Raw genomic sequence first — 17,697 nt, forward strand, 5'->3', positions numbered from 1 at the left:
ATAAGTGCTTCGTACTTTACTGTAACACAAATGAAGAGAACTCCGGATAATTCCTCGAGCTGAGACAGCAGTTCAGCGAGTGCACAATGGAGCTAAATGTGTCCGGACAGCTGTGTGTTTGCAGATGATTAGAAATGACCCATGAAGGAGACACTGATCAGAGAGTGTTTGGTTGATATTAAAAGGTGCAGGATGACCTCAGGTTATAACTTTCAGTTCTGTTTTCACTTTGTCCATACGTCTAATGAGACAGATAAGACGAGGAGATGAAAGGTTGCCTTGACTACAAGAAGAAATGTTATATACTACTCAATGAAGAGCTTTTAACGGACAATCCCAATAACAGCAGCAACTTGTTTCTTATGTAGCTCCATGTGGCTTGTCTGGCAAACAAAAACATCTGGATAAATGTAGTAAGTGGACTGAACCCTCCTTTAACGATGCAGTCGACATTATGAAGAGGATGTGTGTACATGTGATGCTATCCTCTCCACTGAGAGACTCAAAACCACTCCCACATCTTTGGAGCAGGTTATCACAGGGAGAGGGCGCTTTGTTATGTTTAAAAATCATACACCCTAAACAAAGAGCGAGAGTCCCCAACCAACCAAAAATCAGGGTTAAAATAAAATAATATAATCTTACAATAAATCAACACGGGAAGAGTTTGCAGTTTGGCGCAGTCAGTCCCGGCAGTGCTGAAGGGAGAATTTTGTGGCCGGATACTTGCTCTGATTTTAGACTTGATGGTTGGGGAAGGGTTTTTGGAAACAGCACACCTCTGAAAACACAGGCCAGCACCTCGCCCCATCCTTGTTGTGGAGGTGAAGGACAGAGGCGGCGTGGACTTCCTCTTCTTTTTTTTTTTTTTGTTCATTTGATTTCTTGTCAGGCTGTCGCAGGCTCAGTCCAGCTCTATGGGGCTGCTGTCCTCCTGGGCTTCTTCAGCTCCATCATCATCCTCGCCTGATCCCATCAGGCTGTTCAGCAGGTTTCCTGCAGGATCAAACAAAGAGATGCATGTATGAATAGATTTATATTGTAACAGCTTTTTAAAGGTTACATATTGTGCAAAATACACTTTACTGTGTTTTTCTAACACTAACATGTGTCTCTAGTCCGTCTATAAACACCCCAATTATGAGAAAAGTCCATCCTCCCCACAGGGGAAAGCGTTTTAGATGCGCTTTTAGTAGTCCATTTTCAGAACATTTCAGAAGTTTTACCGTGGCAGACTCACTTCATTAACCTCCGCCGTTGCATAATTACGTCGCCTAGTGGAAATGTGGTCGGACTGTCAGAGCAACGCGATCGCCTTTCCCTAAGTCCTTTATGAATTCTCCTAACATCTATCCTTAACCTCATGACTTTTACCCTGGGGTTAAGGTAAAGAGGATAGTGAAAGGGGATAGGAGGGACAATTTGAATCCACCCTTCGTCTTTCCAGAGAGGGGGCGTGGTCAGACACAGCTCATTTGCATTTAAAGCTACAGACACAGAAACAGCCTGTTCTGAGCAGGGCTGAAATAGAGGGGTTGAAAGGAATGCTAAAATACAGGATCGGGTGGGGTTTTTGGCAAGAAACTTCACACACATGTTTTGGGGAGCTCTGAGACTTTTTTTTTACTGGTTGAAAAGGAGGAGAATATGTGACCTTTACACGAGTCTCATATCCTAAAGTCAATATGCACACTTCTCTCTTCCATAAGCGCAGGATGTATTTCCGGCCAACTGACAAAATCATTTAACAAATTAAGAATTAGACACCTGACATATTAATTTATCAGACAAATAATGTCATTAAATTACAGCTTTGCCACCAGCCCCAACAACAACTCCTAAGTGTGTCATCATAAAATAAGACTTTTAATGTGAAACTTTTCAATTCAGTGTTTTTACTGACTTTCATCACTGGGTCAGTTTGTTTTTGAGAAGAGGAAACCAATTCAACTAACTGGAGGATTGGTTAAAACCTGGAAGATGTTCAACACTGAAGGGTCCTATTAAGACTTATTTTGTGGTTAGCCGTGATGTGTATACATACTGTACATTAATATCAAAGTCTTGGTCCACTCACCTAGCAGTCCACCGTATGATGGTGACTGTTTGGGTGGAACGCCAAAGAAAACCTGTCCTATTCTGTCGAGATACTGAGGAAAAGGAAGAAGAGGACATGATTAAGACTCTGACCATGCTTACATGAACGTAGATATTTAAACATCACAGCAGCAACACTCACCTCATTATACATGGGGTCCCTCTTTAGAGAAGGTTGGTATTGCTCACATAACACTGTGAAAACTGTTAATTTACCCCTGAAGAAACAAAGAGGAAAAGTTTGAGTTAATGGGATATCTTCATCTTCAAACATCCAACCATTATCTTCTATCCCATTCAGGGTCTCGGGTGGCTGGAGTCAATCCCAGCTGTGATTGGGTGAAATCCTCAAATGTTTAGTTTTTTTAAACTGACAGTGAACTATTACAAAGTACTCAGGGAGTAAGAGATCAGATAATACTAGCTCAGTTAGCTCATTACATGCTTAGGTTTATTGCTGAGCAATTAGATTCACATCATAGATTATTATAATGGCATAGAGGTGAACATTAAAATGAAATAGTTTTTCCTCACCCATCCACTGCCAGCAGCAGAAACCAGATAAAGTTCAGTAGAGGCTGGACGAAGGGAGGGCCCTTTTCTATGGACGGGTGTTTCTCTGTGTATGTGCTGAACACCACGGAAGCGCTGTTTTTGTTCTTTAAGCAGAGGAACCTGGTGGGTGGAGGTTTGTAGGAGAAAGTAACAGGAATTTAAAAATTAAAAAAACACAGAGGAACCAGACAAAAAGTAGAAGTTGGAAAAGAAAACGTGACAGAGGGTGTGATACAGAGGATAGAGAGAGAGAGAGAGTGGGACAGAGAGAAGGCGGTGTTCAGACAAAAACTGATATGACTGCAGACCAGCAAGATGGAGGATGATGCATCGATATCAGTTTCTAGACGGCACATACAGATTCTGAAGTCTCATTCTCTGGTTTAACTGAACATGGATGGCGATGTAGTTTTTAAAGGTTTTCAGAAAATTCAGAAAGTGCGTCTGTGACACTTCACTTACTGTAGGACGGCCTGCGCCACAAACATGTCGACCTCGCTGCGGAAGCCTCGAGAGGCCGAGAACTCCACCAGCATCTGCGCACAGCCCTCCCCGTCAGACGAATGCAGGAAGTGGTAACGAGACTCACTGTAGTTTTGTTCTGGACACACAAAAGATTTTAAATATTCTAGCTGTTAAATTATTCAGTCTATGCAGTGATTGGCATCAGATTTGGGCTTCTACAACGCTAGGTTAATGGATTAACAATTTCATGTGTAGCCTCACGCCAGAGTTTCCAGTGCCAACAAGCTGGCTCTCTTAACTTGGCAAAATCACTGCTGGATAACGTAGGCGGTACACCTAGCCTGCTCTTTAAAATATTATGTTAAAAATCAAATTGGTTGTAAAATGCTCCAACTTTCACCTGTCCTAAATCATGGGACAATGTCATGCAGTTCTTGAGTATAAAGTTCTACATTTTTACATAAGGTTTACATTTTAAGAAATCTGACATGGCTGATAACATGCAGGAAATAAATGGGAGGCACTGAGAGTGAATAAAGTGGTAAAAATAACTATATGAAGTTGTGAATACGCAGGATTAGTATATTTCTTTAGATCTTCTTGTCAACACTCTTTGTATATGAACACAGCCATGTAGAGGAAAGTCTGTATTAACAGAAACATTTGATAACCACAGTCGTGTCACCAGTTATCTTTGAAGGTTTTGAGGTTTTGTAAAGCCGGCTGACGCAAAGAAAGTCTGATGTGTCAAACTTGCTTTGCAGTAAATCGCTCTGTAAAGTTCTCTAGTGTCAGAGTAAAGTGGAGACAGTGGATTAATTAGACGTGTGATGTCACACATCATGAAGCTGCTGGTGTGTGGGCTAAACAGCTAAATCCAGAGGATGATTTTGATGCACATGACACACTGCCATCGTGTGTTTATCTTTAGTTAGGCTTGTTTTATGAAGGCTTCTGTATTATATTATTCATATTTGGATAGGAGACTCTTAACCTGTAATTAGTAATTGTTATCATTCTTTACACTTCTTAAACTCAGTGATAAATTGTTTACCTTTCCACAAGGTGACAGCCAGCAGCTGGTGTAGTTTCGGGTGACCCAACTTGCCAGATCCTCCTGTGGACCATTTCAAGGCTCTGGACACAAATGCTACTCTCTCAGGGGAGTTCGGCTCCATCCGGCTGAACAACTTAGCCAGGCTTTCTGCTCCACATACACACACACACACACACACACACACACACACACACACACACACACACACACCAACATACACACACACAGATCAGATAATGCCCCTTTTAATGTCAAATGTGCTGGCGTGCTGTACTTTTAAAAGTGGAGCATCTGTGAATGTAATGTCATGAATATTTCAATGCCTAATTATCTATATGCAATTCCCCTTACAAGAGATGTTGGAAAGAATCCAGCAGATCAGTAACAGTATCACGGCAAATCAGTAGATCTGAATAAGCTATACACATTGAGGTGTTTAACAAGCTGCCTCATGAAGCCGATTCAAATAAAGATTTGAGGTCACAGTAAACAATACATACAAATACTCGTAACATCAGCACATACATATTGGATACCTTCTTTTTGTTTTGCATTATACACTTCCATTAAATATGTCCCTTTTTCACACTGCTTAGTTTTCCAAACAATCTTTCAGTCGCAAAGGAATCAGTTTTGCAAAATACAACATTTTACTGATCCTTTTTTGTGCCTTGAAATTGTGTAAATAAATATTGTTGAAAAAGTACTGTAATTATGTTAAAAACAGATCAGAGACATAATTAACTAAATGTCTCTCTCACTTTTGAAGAAGAACAGATAATACATGAGAACATTTCCTGCAACTATCCCCTCTTACAAAATAGAATGAAGGTCGTCACTTACCTAATATATCATCTTCAACTTTTGTCTCAGATTTCTCCAACACCTCCAGAACCAGCATGGACAGGTCTGCTGCACTGTTTTGCTGGAGATTAAAACACAACAAACTATATTATTTTTCATTCAATCCATGATTTTGAAACGTTTTTTATTCTTTTACACAATGAGCCTCAAGGCTACAACATGAAGCGTAACCTATCTTTAAATTTACCTTTCTATTATCCTAGCTTATTCACACTAAAAAATGACTTTGAGTCAATGTAAATACTTGTGATGATTTGTGTGTAGCACTAATGAAGCAGCTCTCAAAACAAAGTGTATAAGCGGTGTGACCAGTACTCAGTCAAATGTAAACGGTCTTCTGCACACTGATGCAAGCAAAGATGGACCTCACAACATAAACAAACACCTATTGTATGGGCGGTTCTACTTGTTTATGACTTAGAGACATTACTCTGAGACTACAATTATATAAAAAAGAAAATAAATATAGCCCCCCCCCCACAATACTATTTTAAACATAACTTTTGCACACTCTACAATTTAAAATGGCAAAGAAGGAAATGTAACTGAGGATGTACCTGGTTATAGCTGAAGAAGAGTAGAGCACCATTGTACATCAGCTCCCTGGCCTCAGCATGTTTAGCCTGTGACATGTACCTGAGGGAAGACATCATGTCAGAATCACACATGAGAAGATAACACCTGCTTTGCTGAGATCACTAACAAACAATCCACGCATGGGGCAGCAAGATAAGGTGCATGGACACCAGTTTTGCTCGAGATAAACCAGGTCTGAATGTTTACATTACTCTGCATATTATTTTGACATTGGGACAGTTACAGCTTCTTTAAGACTCCATATGTTTATAACTATGGGAGGATTTCAGACCTTATATTACATATATGACTGTATTTTTCTTATTCAGTATATTTGGCTTTTACTGGATTTGATTCAGAAGAAACCACCTTCTTCTGCAAACTAAGCTGGAGGCAGATAAATATTTTATTCATAAGCCCAAACAGCCTCCAGATGTCTTTACTGTATTGAAGCAGCTTTGCACACTAGAAAGTGTGACTATGAAAGAAATGTGCAGACATTGGAACATAGTAATTAACTCTGGCTGGACCCTTCCCAGACTGCCTTGTGGTCATCAAGCACATCCAGCTGTAGTTCACTATTTAAGAAGACAAAGTATGCAGCAGGCAGAAACATGTCTATCCATCTTATTTCAGACTGCGGCCATCAGTACATCTAGATGAATGCTAACACAGCTGGGCAGCTTCAACAGCGTTTGTGAAATGTCAACGCTTAACAAAGTTGTAAGCCAATGTTTTATTTTGTAATTAGCATGTGAAGCATATGTTCAAAGTTAAGCTTAAAATTGTATGACTGTCTTTCTTACATTAGCAGTTAAGCTAACTCGGCTATCATTAGTTCTGTTGCTAAAACACGTAACTAGCTGCTAGCACACTAGCTGTAGATGGCAGTCCCATTTTGTGACTGTAGAAGATCGACATTCCAGCTGACCACACAAACACGCGGACCAACATGGGTGGGCGGGTCCACGGTGAAATTATCCAATCATAAAGCGGCATGCATAGAAGCAAGGTTGACAGCGGAATGATCTGGAACAGGCAGGCCCCAAAGCCAAATGACAATTACAACCACATTTACGAACGTAAAACGAGGTCTTACCTAAAAAATAAAGTCCTGTACATCTGATGTGCTTCATAATAATCCCCTTTTTCTACACTGGCTCGCAGTTTTCCCTCCACCCTTTGTACGCCTCCACGGTTTCTGGCACTGGAGCACCTCAGAGACTCCTGCTCCGACATCGTCGTTGCTCCGCAGCAGCGAGCCAAGTGTTGACAGTGGTAAACCGGAAAGCTTTAAACTAATCAGACCCTCCTCGCTCGCCGTAGTTAGTGTGTAGTGGTTATTTGATATGCAGAGACCACTTGTCAAAATCATGACACCATGCGGCTGACTTACCAAGCTGAAGGTAACCTAGTAAGAGTAAGGTTAGGGGGGAAATACTATACTTAGTTTGGGTTAAAAATAAAAGTCATTGTTAAAATCAGGCAGCTTCAAAAGTTATTGGAGTTGATTCAACCTTGAGCCAAATTATGTCTTTCACTCCTCATTTATTTGATAGACCTATTGTAGAGAACCTCATGCCAACAAAAATCATAAAGGCACATTATTAAAAACACCAAAAATGACCAGAGTTGATAGACACGGTAAACGTATATTCATTTATTTATTTATTTTAACATTTAACCAACTGAATATAGAATAATAGAATATAATTACTTTATTGATCCCAAACTGGGAAATTGTGGTGTTACAGCAGCAGGTTATCAAACACACAAAATGAGCAAAAAACACAATATTAGCAAATCTAAACACAATATAATATTAAATACAAAGTAAATAAGCACTAAAAATATCAAAACTAAGAATGTGAATATATACAACCAGGATTTAACTTAACATTACTAGTCTTAAATATGAAGATTAAATGTAAATGTGCAAAAACAGAGTTGTGAATGGACAGTATTGACATAGGGAGATGTGCAGTCAGTGATACATAAGTTAAAGTGAGTGTGAGTGTAGACATGTTATCAGTAGAGACTATTCAATATAACAGCGAGTAGACAGACAAATGAAGTGAATATTAAAGGCAGATTACATTTCATATATTAAAAGGAGAACTCATCACATTTAATTTGGGTTCTTAAGAAACATGTTTATTCTGCACTTCAAATCATCGTAATGGTGTTTGTCAAACAATTATGTAGGCTATATCAGGTTATGTTGAGAATTTCTACTCACTCCATTAATACATTAATACAGTAACACGTGTTAGACCCTCTCTGCCTGGTAAATGTTGTCATCCACACTCCATGTTGACACTCAGTCTTTTGAGCATGATTTTTTTCCCCTCCGGGCTTAGACCATTATAAATCCTATTCTTGGATGGTGGCCGAAGTATGATGTATAATGTTTCTTTTATGTTCAGTTGTCTTGAACAAAGAGGAGAGGAGGAGGGGAAGATGTTTGAAGATGGCATGACGTGTGAACTGTCAAGCAGAAAAAGTAAATGCATAGGCTTTTCATCTGTTCACAATTTAAAGGTCTTTACTTTTTTATTCCCCTTTTTATCTGCTGTTTGTTTTTTTAGAGAGAGGAGGGGAGTTGGGACGAGAAGATAGGATGTGGGGAGGCTCTGTAGCTCAGTGGGTAAAACCACTCAGTCAACCTGATGGTAGGAGTTTTGATTCGCAGTAGTTCAGTCTGTAGGGACTTGGGTTGGGAACCGGAGGGTTGCTGGCTCAAGTCTCGATGTGGACCAAAATGGTTGTAAATGGTAGCTGGAGAGGTGCCAGGTCACGTCCCAAACACTGCTGAGGTGCCCATGAGCAAGGCACTGAACCCCCAACAGCTCTGTTGCGCTCCCTGCTCATCCCAGAGCATCACTGATCATCACTGTGCCTGTATACAGCCTAACTGGACTGACTTGTGGGCCTGTCGGCTCTTAATCTTGGTAAAATGTAGAGTCGCTTTTTTTGTCTGTATGTGTCACATTTAATTTTCCTCCCATCACCTCATCCCTGTAACTAAACAGCTGAGTTGTGGCTATCACATGAACTGATCAGTTCTAGTCAAATGACTTTACAGTCACCTGATATCTGTCCTATGATCACTGAGCTCATATCTTATCTGAGGATTGTGATTGGGTGTTTTCTTGATGTGAATATGTGTCGTATGAGAGGATCACAAAGAACGATTGTTTTACATATTTAACCATCTTTTTCCTGATGTAAATGTATTTAAACATTTAGAGAATATTCTATAATGTTAGAGATTTGTTCTTCATTAGAAAATGATTACTGGCGATCAAACACCCTTAAAACCAACGTATTGTGATATAAATAACAGAAAAATTACTCTAACAGTTAAATGATTGAAACAATAATAATAATAATAATAATCAGAACATTTTACAACTTTTTGTGTTGTCTAAAGTAATTTTACACACCTTAATTATCCCTGAGGGAAATTCTGCTCATACACATATATAGGCATGAATCACACACAAGCACAACAGGACCTGTGGACATGCATTAGTGGAGAGATGTCAGAGTGGGGCTGCTACACAGTGAGCATGGATTCGCTGGAGCTCAAGACCCCCTCGGCAGTACTCGGGAAGTGACCTGGCACCTCTCCAGTTATCAGACCAACTTCCATAATTTCGGTTTCGCACCGGGACTTGAACCTGCAACCATCCGGTTCTTAAAACCCAAGTCCCTACAGACTGAGCTACTGCCGCCCATGAAGCCCTGAACAAAAGAATCTCCAGTGTAAGTCCTGGGATAACAGAGGCATTTCAACTTTATTTGACTTCAAACTAAAAGGCTGTCGTCACATCACTTTGTAGAAAGAGCAAGATTTGATCAAGCACGACCACTGACACTTTTTAAACATAACATGACGTATTATACAGCATAGATAAGTTAAAACAAAAAACGTTCTTATGATCACAGAACCAGCACACGATTCTCTGTGTGAATTATGTTGGAGATCAAGTTTAACATCCCACAAACGTCCTTAAAGTGAAAGGTATTTTCATTTGTTTGATGGCTGATATTATTATAAGGGTCAAATTAAGCTTTATATACAAAAAAATAAATATGACTTAACCTTCAGGTAGCTCTCAATTATCTGACCACATATGATCTAAATAAATTCTGCTTCATCAAAACAAATTCCTCCTTTAACCTTTTTATTTTCTATGGTCACTAATCTGCAATTTGTGTGAATCTTAATATTTACAGTCTATGGTGTGAATCAATCCAACACAACTCTTAAAAAAGTCCATGATGACAGGTTGTGGTTAAAATCAGAGTGGTGAGCAACACAGTTATTGTGTGCAAAGTTTAAACCTTATCAGCCAGTTAAGATCTTGTTGATCTTATCCGCACATGGACTCGGTGTTGTCTAATCATTACTGGTGCATGTTAGTAAAGTAAACACAAAATCCCCTTCATCTGAATAAATTAACTAAAGGAAACACAAGTTCAGTGTGCTCGTCTTGTGCAGTCTGTGCTGCGTTGGTTCATATTGACAGTGTCTCTCTGTAGAGTTCTTTTGAGGAGGAGGTGGTGGTGCTGTTAAAAATAGTGGACAAGGTAACATCTGCACCGGGGTCTGAAGGTCTGTTGTTGTCCTCTCGGAAAGATCTGCCATTTTTCCTGAAAGAGTTCCTGATCCTGCTGGAGAGTTGTCCGGACACTCGCCTCACGGCCTGGCTCACTCCCCGGTTCTTCAGCTTCATCATGCCCACGTCGTCCTCCAGCTCCTCGGGCGGCACGTCGATGTTCCCCGAGTACCAGAACACCCACCAGATCAGGCTGAGAAAGATGATGACGGCGCCCACGTAGATGAACAAGTCGTGGACCACCAGGCCGCCGAACACCCCCACCATCATGATGAAGACGCCGAGTATGTCGTGGGCCACCGCGAACCAGAACGAGCACTTGCAGCGGCCGACTCCCTCGTAGCTTGTCTCCATGACCGGCTCGACCTGCACAGATGTGGACGTGGACATGGTGCCGGCGGGGATCCTGTCTCCTGAAGTCGATTCCAGATGTGGAAAAAAGGAAGTCAATGTGCGGGCAGCTGCAGGATAGTTAGGAGTATTCCTTACTGACGAGCAGAAACACATGAAACAACCTGCAGCGACACAGGTCAAAGTACAGAGTGTTATCAACTAGAACCAGCCCTGCTGTGTGACTGCGTTGAACGTTTCAGAGGAAAAAGTTGCATCATGTTTATATCTGCATGTCTGACTGATGTGATGATCCGTTTGTGTCTCCCCCTCTATAGCACACTTTTTTTTTTATCCCAGCCAATCAGATGGATGTCTACCAATGACTCTGGTTCTGCTTGAGGTTTCTGCCTGTTAGAGGGAGGTTCTTCTTTGCTTCTGTCGCTTCAGGTGCTCATTGGTAGACTGATGTTGGGTCTTTGTATTTTTTCTAACAAAGAGTATGTTTTGGATTTTACATGTTAAGTGTTGTTGGCCCTACACAGATGAAAAAACGATTAAATAGGTTGATTCATTGCCGACAGTATTTCACATTCCAGAGTGTTTTGAACCTTGATTCACACCTCCATCGCGTAGCGTTTACGTGTCCTCTTCTCCTTCAGAATTGGGATCCACACCAGCCCCATCACCACAAACAGCAGCCCTACGGACACACAGGCAGAGGCTACGGAGTGGGATGCTTCCGACGACTGGAGCAGGAAGAGGAGTCCACCTGCCGCACACATCAGTGATCCCATCACCAACACAATGATAGGCTTGTGAAGGTAAGCCCAGCTGGGACTTTGTGAGTTACCTGTGTGATGATGACTCCCAGAGTCTTCTGGAACTGAAGTTTCCCCAACCATTGCTGCTCCACAGAAAAAAAAACACCTGTAAGCACTTTGTCTTCCCTTTGAGAGCCTTTACCTCATGAATAATGGAAACACTGATCGCTGAGCATCAAAGAATCCACAACTTTCCTTCTTCAATCCGTCTGGAGCCGTCCTGTCTGCTCAGCTAGTTGACATCTACTCAGCCGGCTTCCAGCAGTCACATGACGGAGTGAGAGTATATGTTTGATATATCTCATCTCCGTCCTCCTGACCACCTACCTGTGAACACTGTAATTCCAGATGGCCCACCACACACACACACACACACACACACACACACACACACACACACACACACACACACACACACACACACACACACACACACACACACACACACACACACACACACACACACAGCAGAGGTAGGGCTCGGATGAATACACAGAGCCAGCCCACCTGTTGACAACAATATCATCACCTTTGATTGGCTGGCTCCTTAGTGGTCACCTGGTCCTTTTAAAACAAACACACAGTCTATTGAAATGCAGGAAAATTCATGTTTCAGATTAGCTGTTTGAATTCTTGTCATCTTAAATGCCTCATAGGGAATGTAGTTCAGCCTATGTGGCAATGTTGCATGTGGAGAGCAACAGCAGCTGTACAAGCACAGGCATAAGCTCATCAACAAAAGGCTTGTCATCTGATACACATGCACAGCTCTGATGGCTAAACTCAGCATCAGAAAACACGTCTCAAGGCAAACACACTTGAAGTGATCAAAAGGTGTATGAGACATTCAGCATCCTGTAAAGCCTGGTTGTTATATGCTTGATTAGGAGTCTTAAAATTATGCTAATTCTGAACGTAGCGTGGCAGAACTAATAACACAATTATCACTCTATTCACTGTAAGTCAATCATTCTGCAAATGTTGTGTTGACTCCTATTTTAAGAAGTGCATACATGTTGCATTTGAACGATACAGGGTGTTACTGAGTCAGTTATGCATTTGTAATATTTGTCCCTGAGAAATATGATTGGGTGTATATCTTCCCTAAAGGAATATAAGCTCAAATGTTCATCTCCTATCTAAAAACAAAGGATAAAAAGACACACACACACACACCACAGACTTTAAAAAAAAAAAAGGTAGAAAAACGCTCTAAAAGTCCAAATACACAAATACACCACCTTCAAGTGTAGTTGATGTTTGATGTACATTTATTGGTGTTTCTTTGCCTTCAGGGACAACCTGTTGGTCAATGCCATCTGTGTGAATATTTTCACAGAGAAAAAACAATGTGAGTCCTTTAAAAACATGTCGACATCAATAGTTCTTGTTTCTGCAGGATTTCAGCAGCGTGTAGCTTTGTACCGTGCATTAACAAGGGGTTACATAACAACAGATGCTACTCATACCACAAAGTTGAACTGTAGAGTGCAGATACATCCATTAATCATCTAAGAGGACGACGGTGCTCAGATGTAAAATGAAAAATGCACAAAAAGTAGGCAAAAATAATTAAGCAGTGATTACTGTGGACAGGATTTTATTCTACAGATTTTTTTATTGAGTTCATTTTAAAATGTTGTTTTATCTCATGGTAAGGTCACAACAAAAATCATGTGTCCAGTATTGTCATAACATCCAGTAAAACAACCGGCATGGCAAAGCAGGAAAGCAAAGTCAGTGTTGGCCAGCTCCATGCGTCCTCTCCTGGATTCATTTGTTCTTCTCCCCTCTGTTGAAGGTACAGGCTGCACACGGCTAAGAGCACCACATATCAATGTCCATTTACTCCTCGTGCAATGTAAGCACTTATCAGCTTGAAACCTCGACTGCTCTTTCCAGCAGCACTATAGCACTTTATTATTGCTAGTATTGTTTTTACCTAATGGTTACATTTTCTTTTCTTGGTTGTATGATGAGGTTGTGTTGCACTGCCCTGTCTTTTTATATATTGTGTTTTTACCCACTGCTGTAAATCGAATTTCCCTTTTGGAGGGACAATAAAGCTCTTCACTGAAAAATGACTAAAGTCTCATGGGACAACTTTTCAGGTCGAAAAATCCCGTTAGAATCACATCCCTGATTAATAGAAACACAAAATGGCCACAGAATATTTCAGACAACAAAGTTTATAATCTGTTTCATTCATACATAAAAGAGAGACACTGACTGAATATATATGGATCATTCTGTGAACACTGGTTCTGTGTGATGTGAAAATTGTTCATGATGAGAATGTGGTATTCATGGAGTCTTTACTCAGAATCATTTCACTCGAGGCACTTTTCTTTTCACTTCTGTGTCCGTCTTGCCGGCCTTCTTTTTGCTCTTTTGGTCAGTTTGCTTGGTGATTTTTTCCCTTTCTTTGACACGGGGGGTTTGGGGGCTTTTTCAAGCTGCTTCTTCTTGGATCGTTTCTACAACAGAGAGAAAATGCAATCAGGATGGATCATCAGTCCACTGAAGACACTTCTCCAAAATAACATTTGAAATATTCAAATTGAATCGAGCAAAAGTCACTGACCTCCAGCTTGGGTTTTTTGCTAGGTGTTGCTATGGGAACCAGCTGTGGGATTTCCTCCTCCTCCTTTCCTTCCTCTCCAGTGGCATCTGTTTGCTTTATTCCGTCTTTCTTCTTCTTCTTTGCCTAAAAAAAAAAAAAAAAAGCCCAAACATGTGAGCTGGTAATTTCACACAATATATGTGACTCAGACACCAGATGTCAACTCGTGCTCACCTCTTTCTTGGGTAGGTCAGTAGGATTCTCTTCCTTCATCAGCGAGTCGAGGTTGCTCAGGTCTGAGGTGTAGATGGGCAGAGCCACTGACGTTTGACTCTTTAAATGTATGAGCTTCACCACTGGCCCGCTCTGTAAATGGAAATGCAAACAAAAAATCAAAAATGTGGAAAAGTTGAGTTTTTTTTTTTTTTTTTTAAATCAGAGTGTGGGTGGAGACAAGTAAAAAAAGAAATCTGTATACAGCCTCAAGAAACACTCAAACATTGACTTAATATAGAAAGCAGGAACACAGAAATGTCAGGATAAAACTGAGATACTATGAGAGACATGCTGAACTGCTAATCATTATGAGTTCCAATATGTTTATAGAAGTCAGTCCATTAACAGTCTCTGTTGAACATGTCTAACTTTAAACCAAACATATAAAAAGAAAAGACAATTCTCTGGGCAGCACACTCACTGCACGTATTTTGGACACCACTGTTTGGACGGCGGCCTCGATGTTGTCTGTCACCTCGTCTGCAGTCATCCCGGAGTGGGCGATGCGTGCCATGCTAAAATAAGGGCACATCATAAAAAACATTCAAACATGAGAAAGTGACTCTGCAAACATCATCGGTACATGAAGGGACTTTTGCATTCATGAGTGTTGTGTATCAAAGTTGTAGAGACAGGCTCCACAGGATGAGGAGGTCCGTCTGGATTTACGTTGACTCTCTTTAGCACCAGCTACTGCCCGTATCAAACACTTCACAGAATCGACAGGGTTGCTGAGAGGTGCTACAAAACATTTAAACAGTCTGTAAAACTCTTCACGGATAGTTTGACATCTTGTTGAAGCAACAACGATGACCACGTTTTCTGTGAAGCTGTGATAAAAGGTTGTGTCATAGACAACCAAACAAAGCAGTTTCTGATTTGATCATTTGTTTGACGAGAAGCAGGAGTGTAAATCTCACCAGCAGCAGCCCTTCTTGTTAACCTTCAGGTTGGTGCCCTGGATGACTCTCTGGATGTCTCTGGCCAGCTGTTTGCTTTGCAGGTTCACACACAGTGGCTCTCTGGGGAAGACAGGAGTGAGGTAAGAAGGCATCTACTGCCGCTACACAAACTAGTTTAACCATTTTCTGATCCTGCTTGCCTCAACTATGCAAGGGATTCTTTTTTTTTAGCCAAGCAGCTAATAAATCAATTTGCTGTTGTTGTTGTTATTCAGTGAAAGTTGTGTGCTGATTTAACGGAGCAGAACTACAACTGGTGATTACAGAGCTGACAAAGGTCAAAACATAGAAGCCAGCAAAATGCTTGTATGCTGTTTTTTTTTAATCATGAACATTAGGGGTGTACACGTGTAACCGGTTAGTAAATCATAACCGTTTAGGAAAAATCAGTAAACGAAAACTGTTTTATTTTTTATTTTTTAAATGTTTTAGAGACACACATTCAATCATCTCTGATCAAAAACAACACATACTATTTATTTAGAGATGAATAAAGCTACAAATGTTCCACTTTGACAACGTTACTGCGCTCACAAATGAACGTGATAAATGTTGGACAACTGACCACCGGGCATTACGTCACGTAACAAGTAAGTTTCACTTTTGACTTGCGATGCAGCCAAGACTACTCAGCGAAGTGCGGCTTGGAGGTTTTTTGAAAAAAACGAGAAAGGAGACCAAGTCAAATGTACACTGTGTGGTGTACATTTGACTTAGTGATCGGGGGCCTGAGTCCTTCTGATCGAGGCTCAGCCCGTGGACGGTGCGAGGCCGGTCTTCTCGGAGTCGGGTTGTTTGGGAATGCAGCCCAAAGCGGGTGGTAAACTCCATCTAAGGCTAAATACTGGCACGAGACCGATAGTCGACAAGTAAGGGAAAGTTGAAAGGAACTTTGAAGAGAGAGTTCAAGAGGGCGTGAAACCGTTGAGAGGTAAACGGGTGGGGTCCGCGCAGTCTGCTCGGGGGATTCAACTCGGCGGGTAAGGGACATTTGGCTTTCATACTCATCATGGTAGTTGTTTTATCATAGCCTTGTTATAGGCCTAAAATAAATACATACAGGTATTTGTTTTTAAAACTTCTATGGCAAGTTTTCTGTGTTACTTATATAGCCTACTTTATAAAGCACAATTGTATCTGTCTGACAACTTTGAGTGGCGGCAGTGATGCGGAGAAATCTTTCTGAAAAGTGGCCGCACCCTCCATTGGTTGTATAGCGCGATTGTGGTCCACTTTTTTTTATTTATTATTAATTTAAAAAAACGTACACACGGAAAAAAATGACATCGTGTAACCGTTTAAATTTTTTTGTAACCATTCACACCCCGACGTAAAAACACCAGAGAGAGTAGGACATTGCTTACCTTTTCCTCTCGTAGAAATGCTTCCCGAGGTGGGATGGCAGCAGGCGGCGGACGCGTTCATCAGAGAGGAACAAATCGTAGTTCCCCACGAGACGACGTTTGGCTTCAAATGGTTTGTACTCCGTCCTCAGGGCCTTGTAGGGGATGATCTGCAACCAATACAGGGACACACAATAACAATAAAAGCCATTATTTGAGATCTTTATTTAGAACAGTGGTTTGTGAGTTAACCACTGTCTGTGTATTCAACATTTATTGCACCTGACAGGTAATATTTCCATCTGTGACAGTACTCCATGGTAAATACCTCAGAGATGTTTTTGACTCCCTTCACCTCCAGGAGCTTCTTATAAAACCTCTGTGTCTGTTCTGAGGTCATTTTGGGCTCATCTCTGGTGAAGAGGCAGATCTCGTCTGTGTCTGGTCGTTGTCCATGGGGCAGGGGACTGAGGACGGAAACAAAAAGTTCACATCAATTAAGTCAATTCAGAATAATGACAAGGAAAGATCTGCCAAACAAAAAACAAAAAGTATAAGGCAGTAAGACAGCTCGATGCTCCTGCCTCGTGGACTCACATGCGGATGGTCTGTGCCTCTTTAGGGACCTTCCAGAGAGTGAAGAGCAGGCTGATCTGCTGAGTCTCCTCCAGGAAAAGAGCGTCAGGGGTGGACTTTGTTTTCAGGAATGCCTGCAAGGCTTGTACTGCCTTTTTAACCTGACAGACACATTAAAAGTAGAGTTGAAAAAAAAAAAAAAGACCAAACACAGCCCCCTAGAAGTTGTCTTCAAGGGGTTTAGTCTTTCTACTGATCGGCTGAGAGTTAGCTTCAGTGCTAAAGCAAACACGCTGGCTAACGCTTGCTATGTAAGAGCTGCTGTTGGATAATAACATGATTTATTTGACAGTCGTGTTTTTATCTATCGACAGAAATGTTGCTCATTAAAAGTTTTAGAGTTTTGAAGTAAAAAGACAGTTTTACCTGTGCCCGGTCCAATGCAACTCCTTTTCCCTCAGCCATGCTGTCTGCTTCACGTGTGAACAGTAGCCACGCATGCGCAAGAGGAGTACTACTACGTCACTTGATACAAAGTCAACTTTATTTAAACAGGAACTGGGAACAATGAGGACAGTGAAGTT

The 17,697-nt window shown here is 41.1% G+C and overlaps 3 protein-coding genes, 1 long non-coding RNA gene and 1 other non-coding gene across 5 annotated transcripts; 1 reads left to right on the forward strand and 4 right to left on the reverse strand.

Moving 5' to 3' along the window:
- Window positions 1-405: 405 nt before the first annotated feature.
- On the reverse strand, window positions 406-6,893 carry get4 (guided entry of tail-anchored proteins factor 4). Its single transcript, XM_061028964.1, has 9 exons — window positions 6,714-6,893; window positions 5,596-5,674; window positions 5,018-5,099; window positions 4,172-4,321; window positions 3,115-3,253; window positions 2,632-2,772; window positions 2,240-2,315; window positions 2,078-2,150; window positions 406-996 (listed from the first exon to the last, which is right to left on the reverse strand). Exons 1-9 carry the CDS (start codon window positions 6,851-6,853, stop codon window positions 905-907), a joined length of 972 nt encoding a protein of 323 aa, XP_060884947.1. The 5' UTR covers window positions 6,854-6,893; the 3' UTR covers window positions 406-904.
- A 2,502-nt stretch (window positions 6,894-9,395) lies between these two features.
- On the reverse strand, window positions 9,396-10,821 carry LOC132955567 (transmembrane protein 238-like). Its single transcript, XM_061028461.1, has 2 exons — window positions 9,524-10,821; window positions 9,396-9,488 (listed from the first exon to the last, which is right to left on the reverse strand). The coding sequence occupies exon 1, from the start codon at window positions 10,744-10,746 to the stop codon at window positions 10,138-10,140; it is 609 nt and encodes a 202-aa protein (XP_060884444.1). The 5' UTR covers window positions 10,747-10,821; the 3' UTR covers window positions 9,396-9,488; window positions 9,524-10,137.
- On the forward strand, window positions 10,681-11,393 carry LOC132955571 (uncharacterized). The gene is made up of 2 exons (XR_009665938.1): window positions 10,681-10,768; window positions 11,232-11,393. It is a non-coding gene; the product is annotated as an uncharacterized LOC132955571 (long non-coding RNA).
- Window positions 11,394-13,564: 2,171 nt separating this feature from the next.
- On the reverse strand, window positions 13,565-17,648 carry rsl1d1 (ribosomal L1 domain containing 1). Its single transcript, XM_061028460.1, has 9 exons — window positions 17,540-17,648; window positions 17,135-17,274; window positions 16,866-17,004; window positions 16,559-16,707; window positions 15,153-15,254; window positions 14,654-14,747; window positions 14,191-14,322; window positions 13,978-14,100; window positions 13,565-13,870 (listed from the first exon to the last, which is right to left on the reverse strand). The coding sequence occupies exons 1-9, from the start codon at window positions 17,576-17,578 to the stop codon at window positions 13,745-13,747; spliced, it is 1,044 nt and encodes a 347-aa protein (XP_060884443.1). The 5' UTR covers window positions 17,579-17,648; the 3' UTR covers window positions 13,565-13,744.
- LOC132956029 (small nucleolar RNA SNORA55) lies at window positions 14,843-14,974 on the reverse strand. The gene has a single exon (XR_009665976.1). It is a non-coding gene; the product is annotated as a small nucleolar RNA SNORA55 (small nucleolar RNA).
- Window positions 17,649-17,697: the final 49 nt, after the last annotated feature.

Source organism: Labrus mixtus, chromosome 21, assembly GCF_963584025.1.
Source record: "Labrus mixtus chromosome 21, fLabMix1.1, whole genome shotgun sequence".
NCBI lineage: Eukaryota > Metazoa > Chordata > Actinopteri > Labriformes > Labridae > Labrus > Labrus mixtus.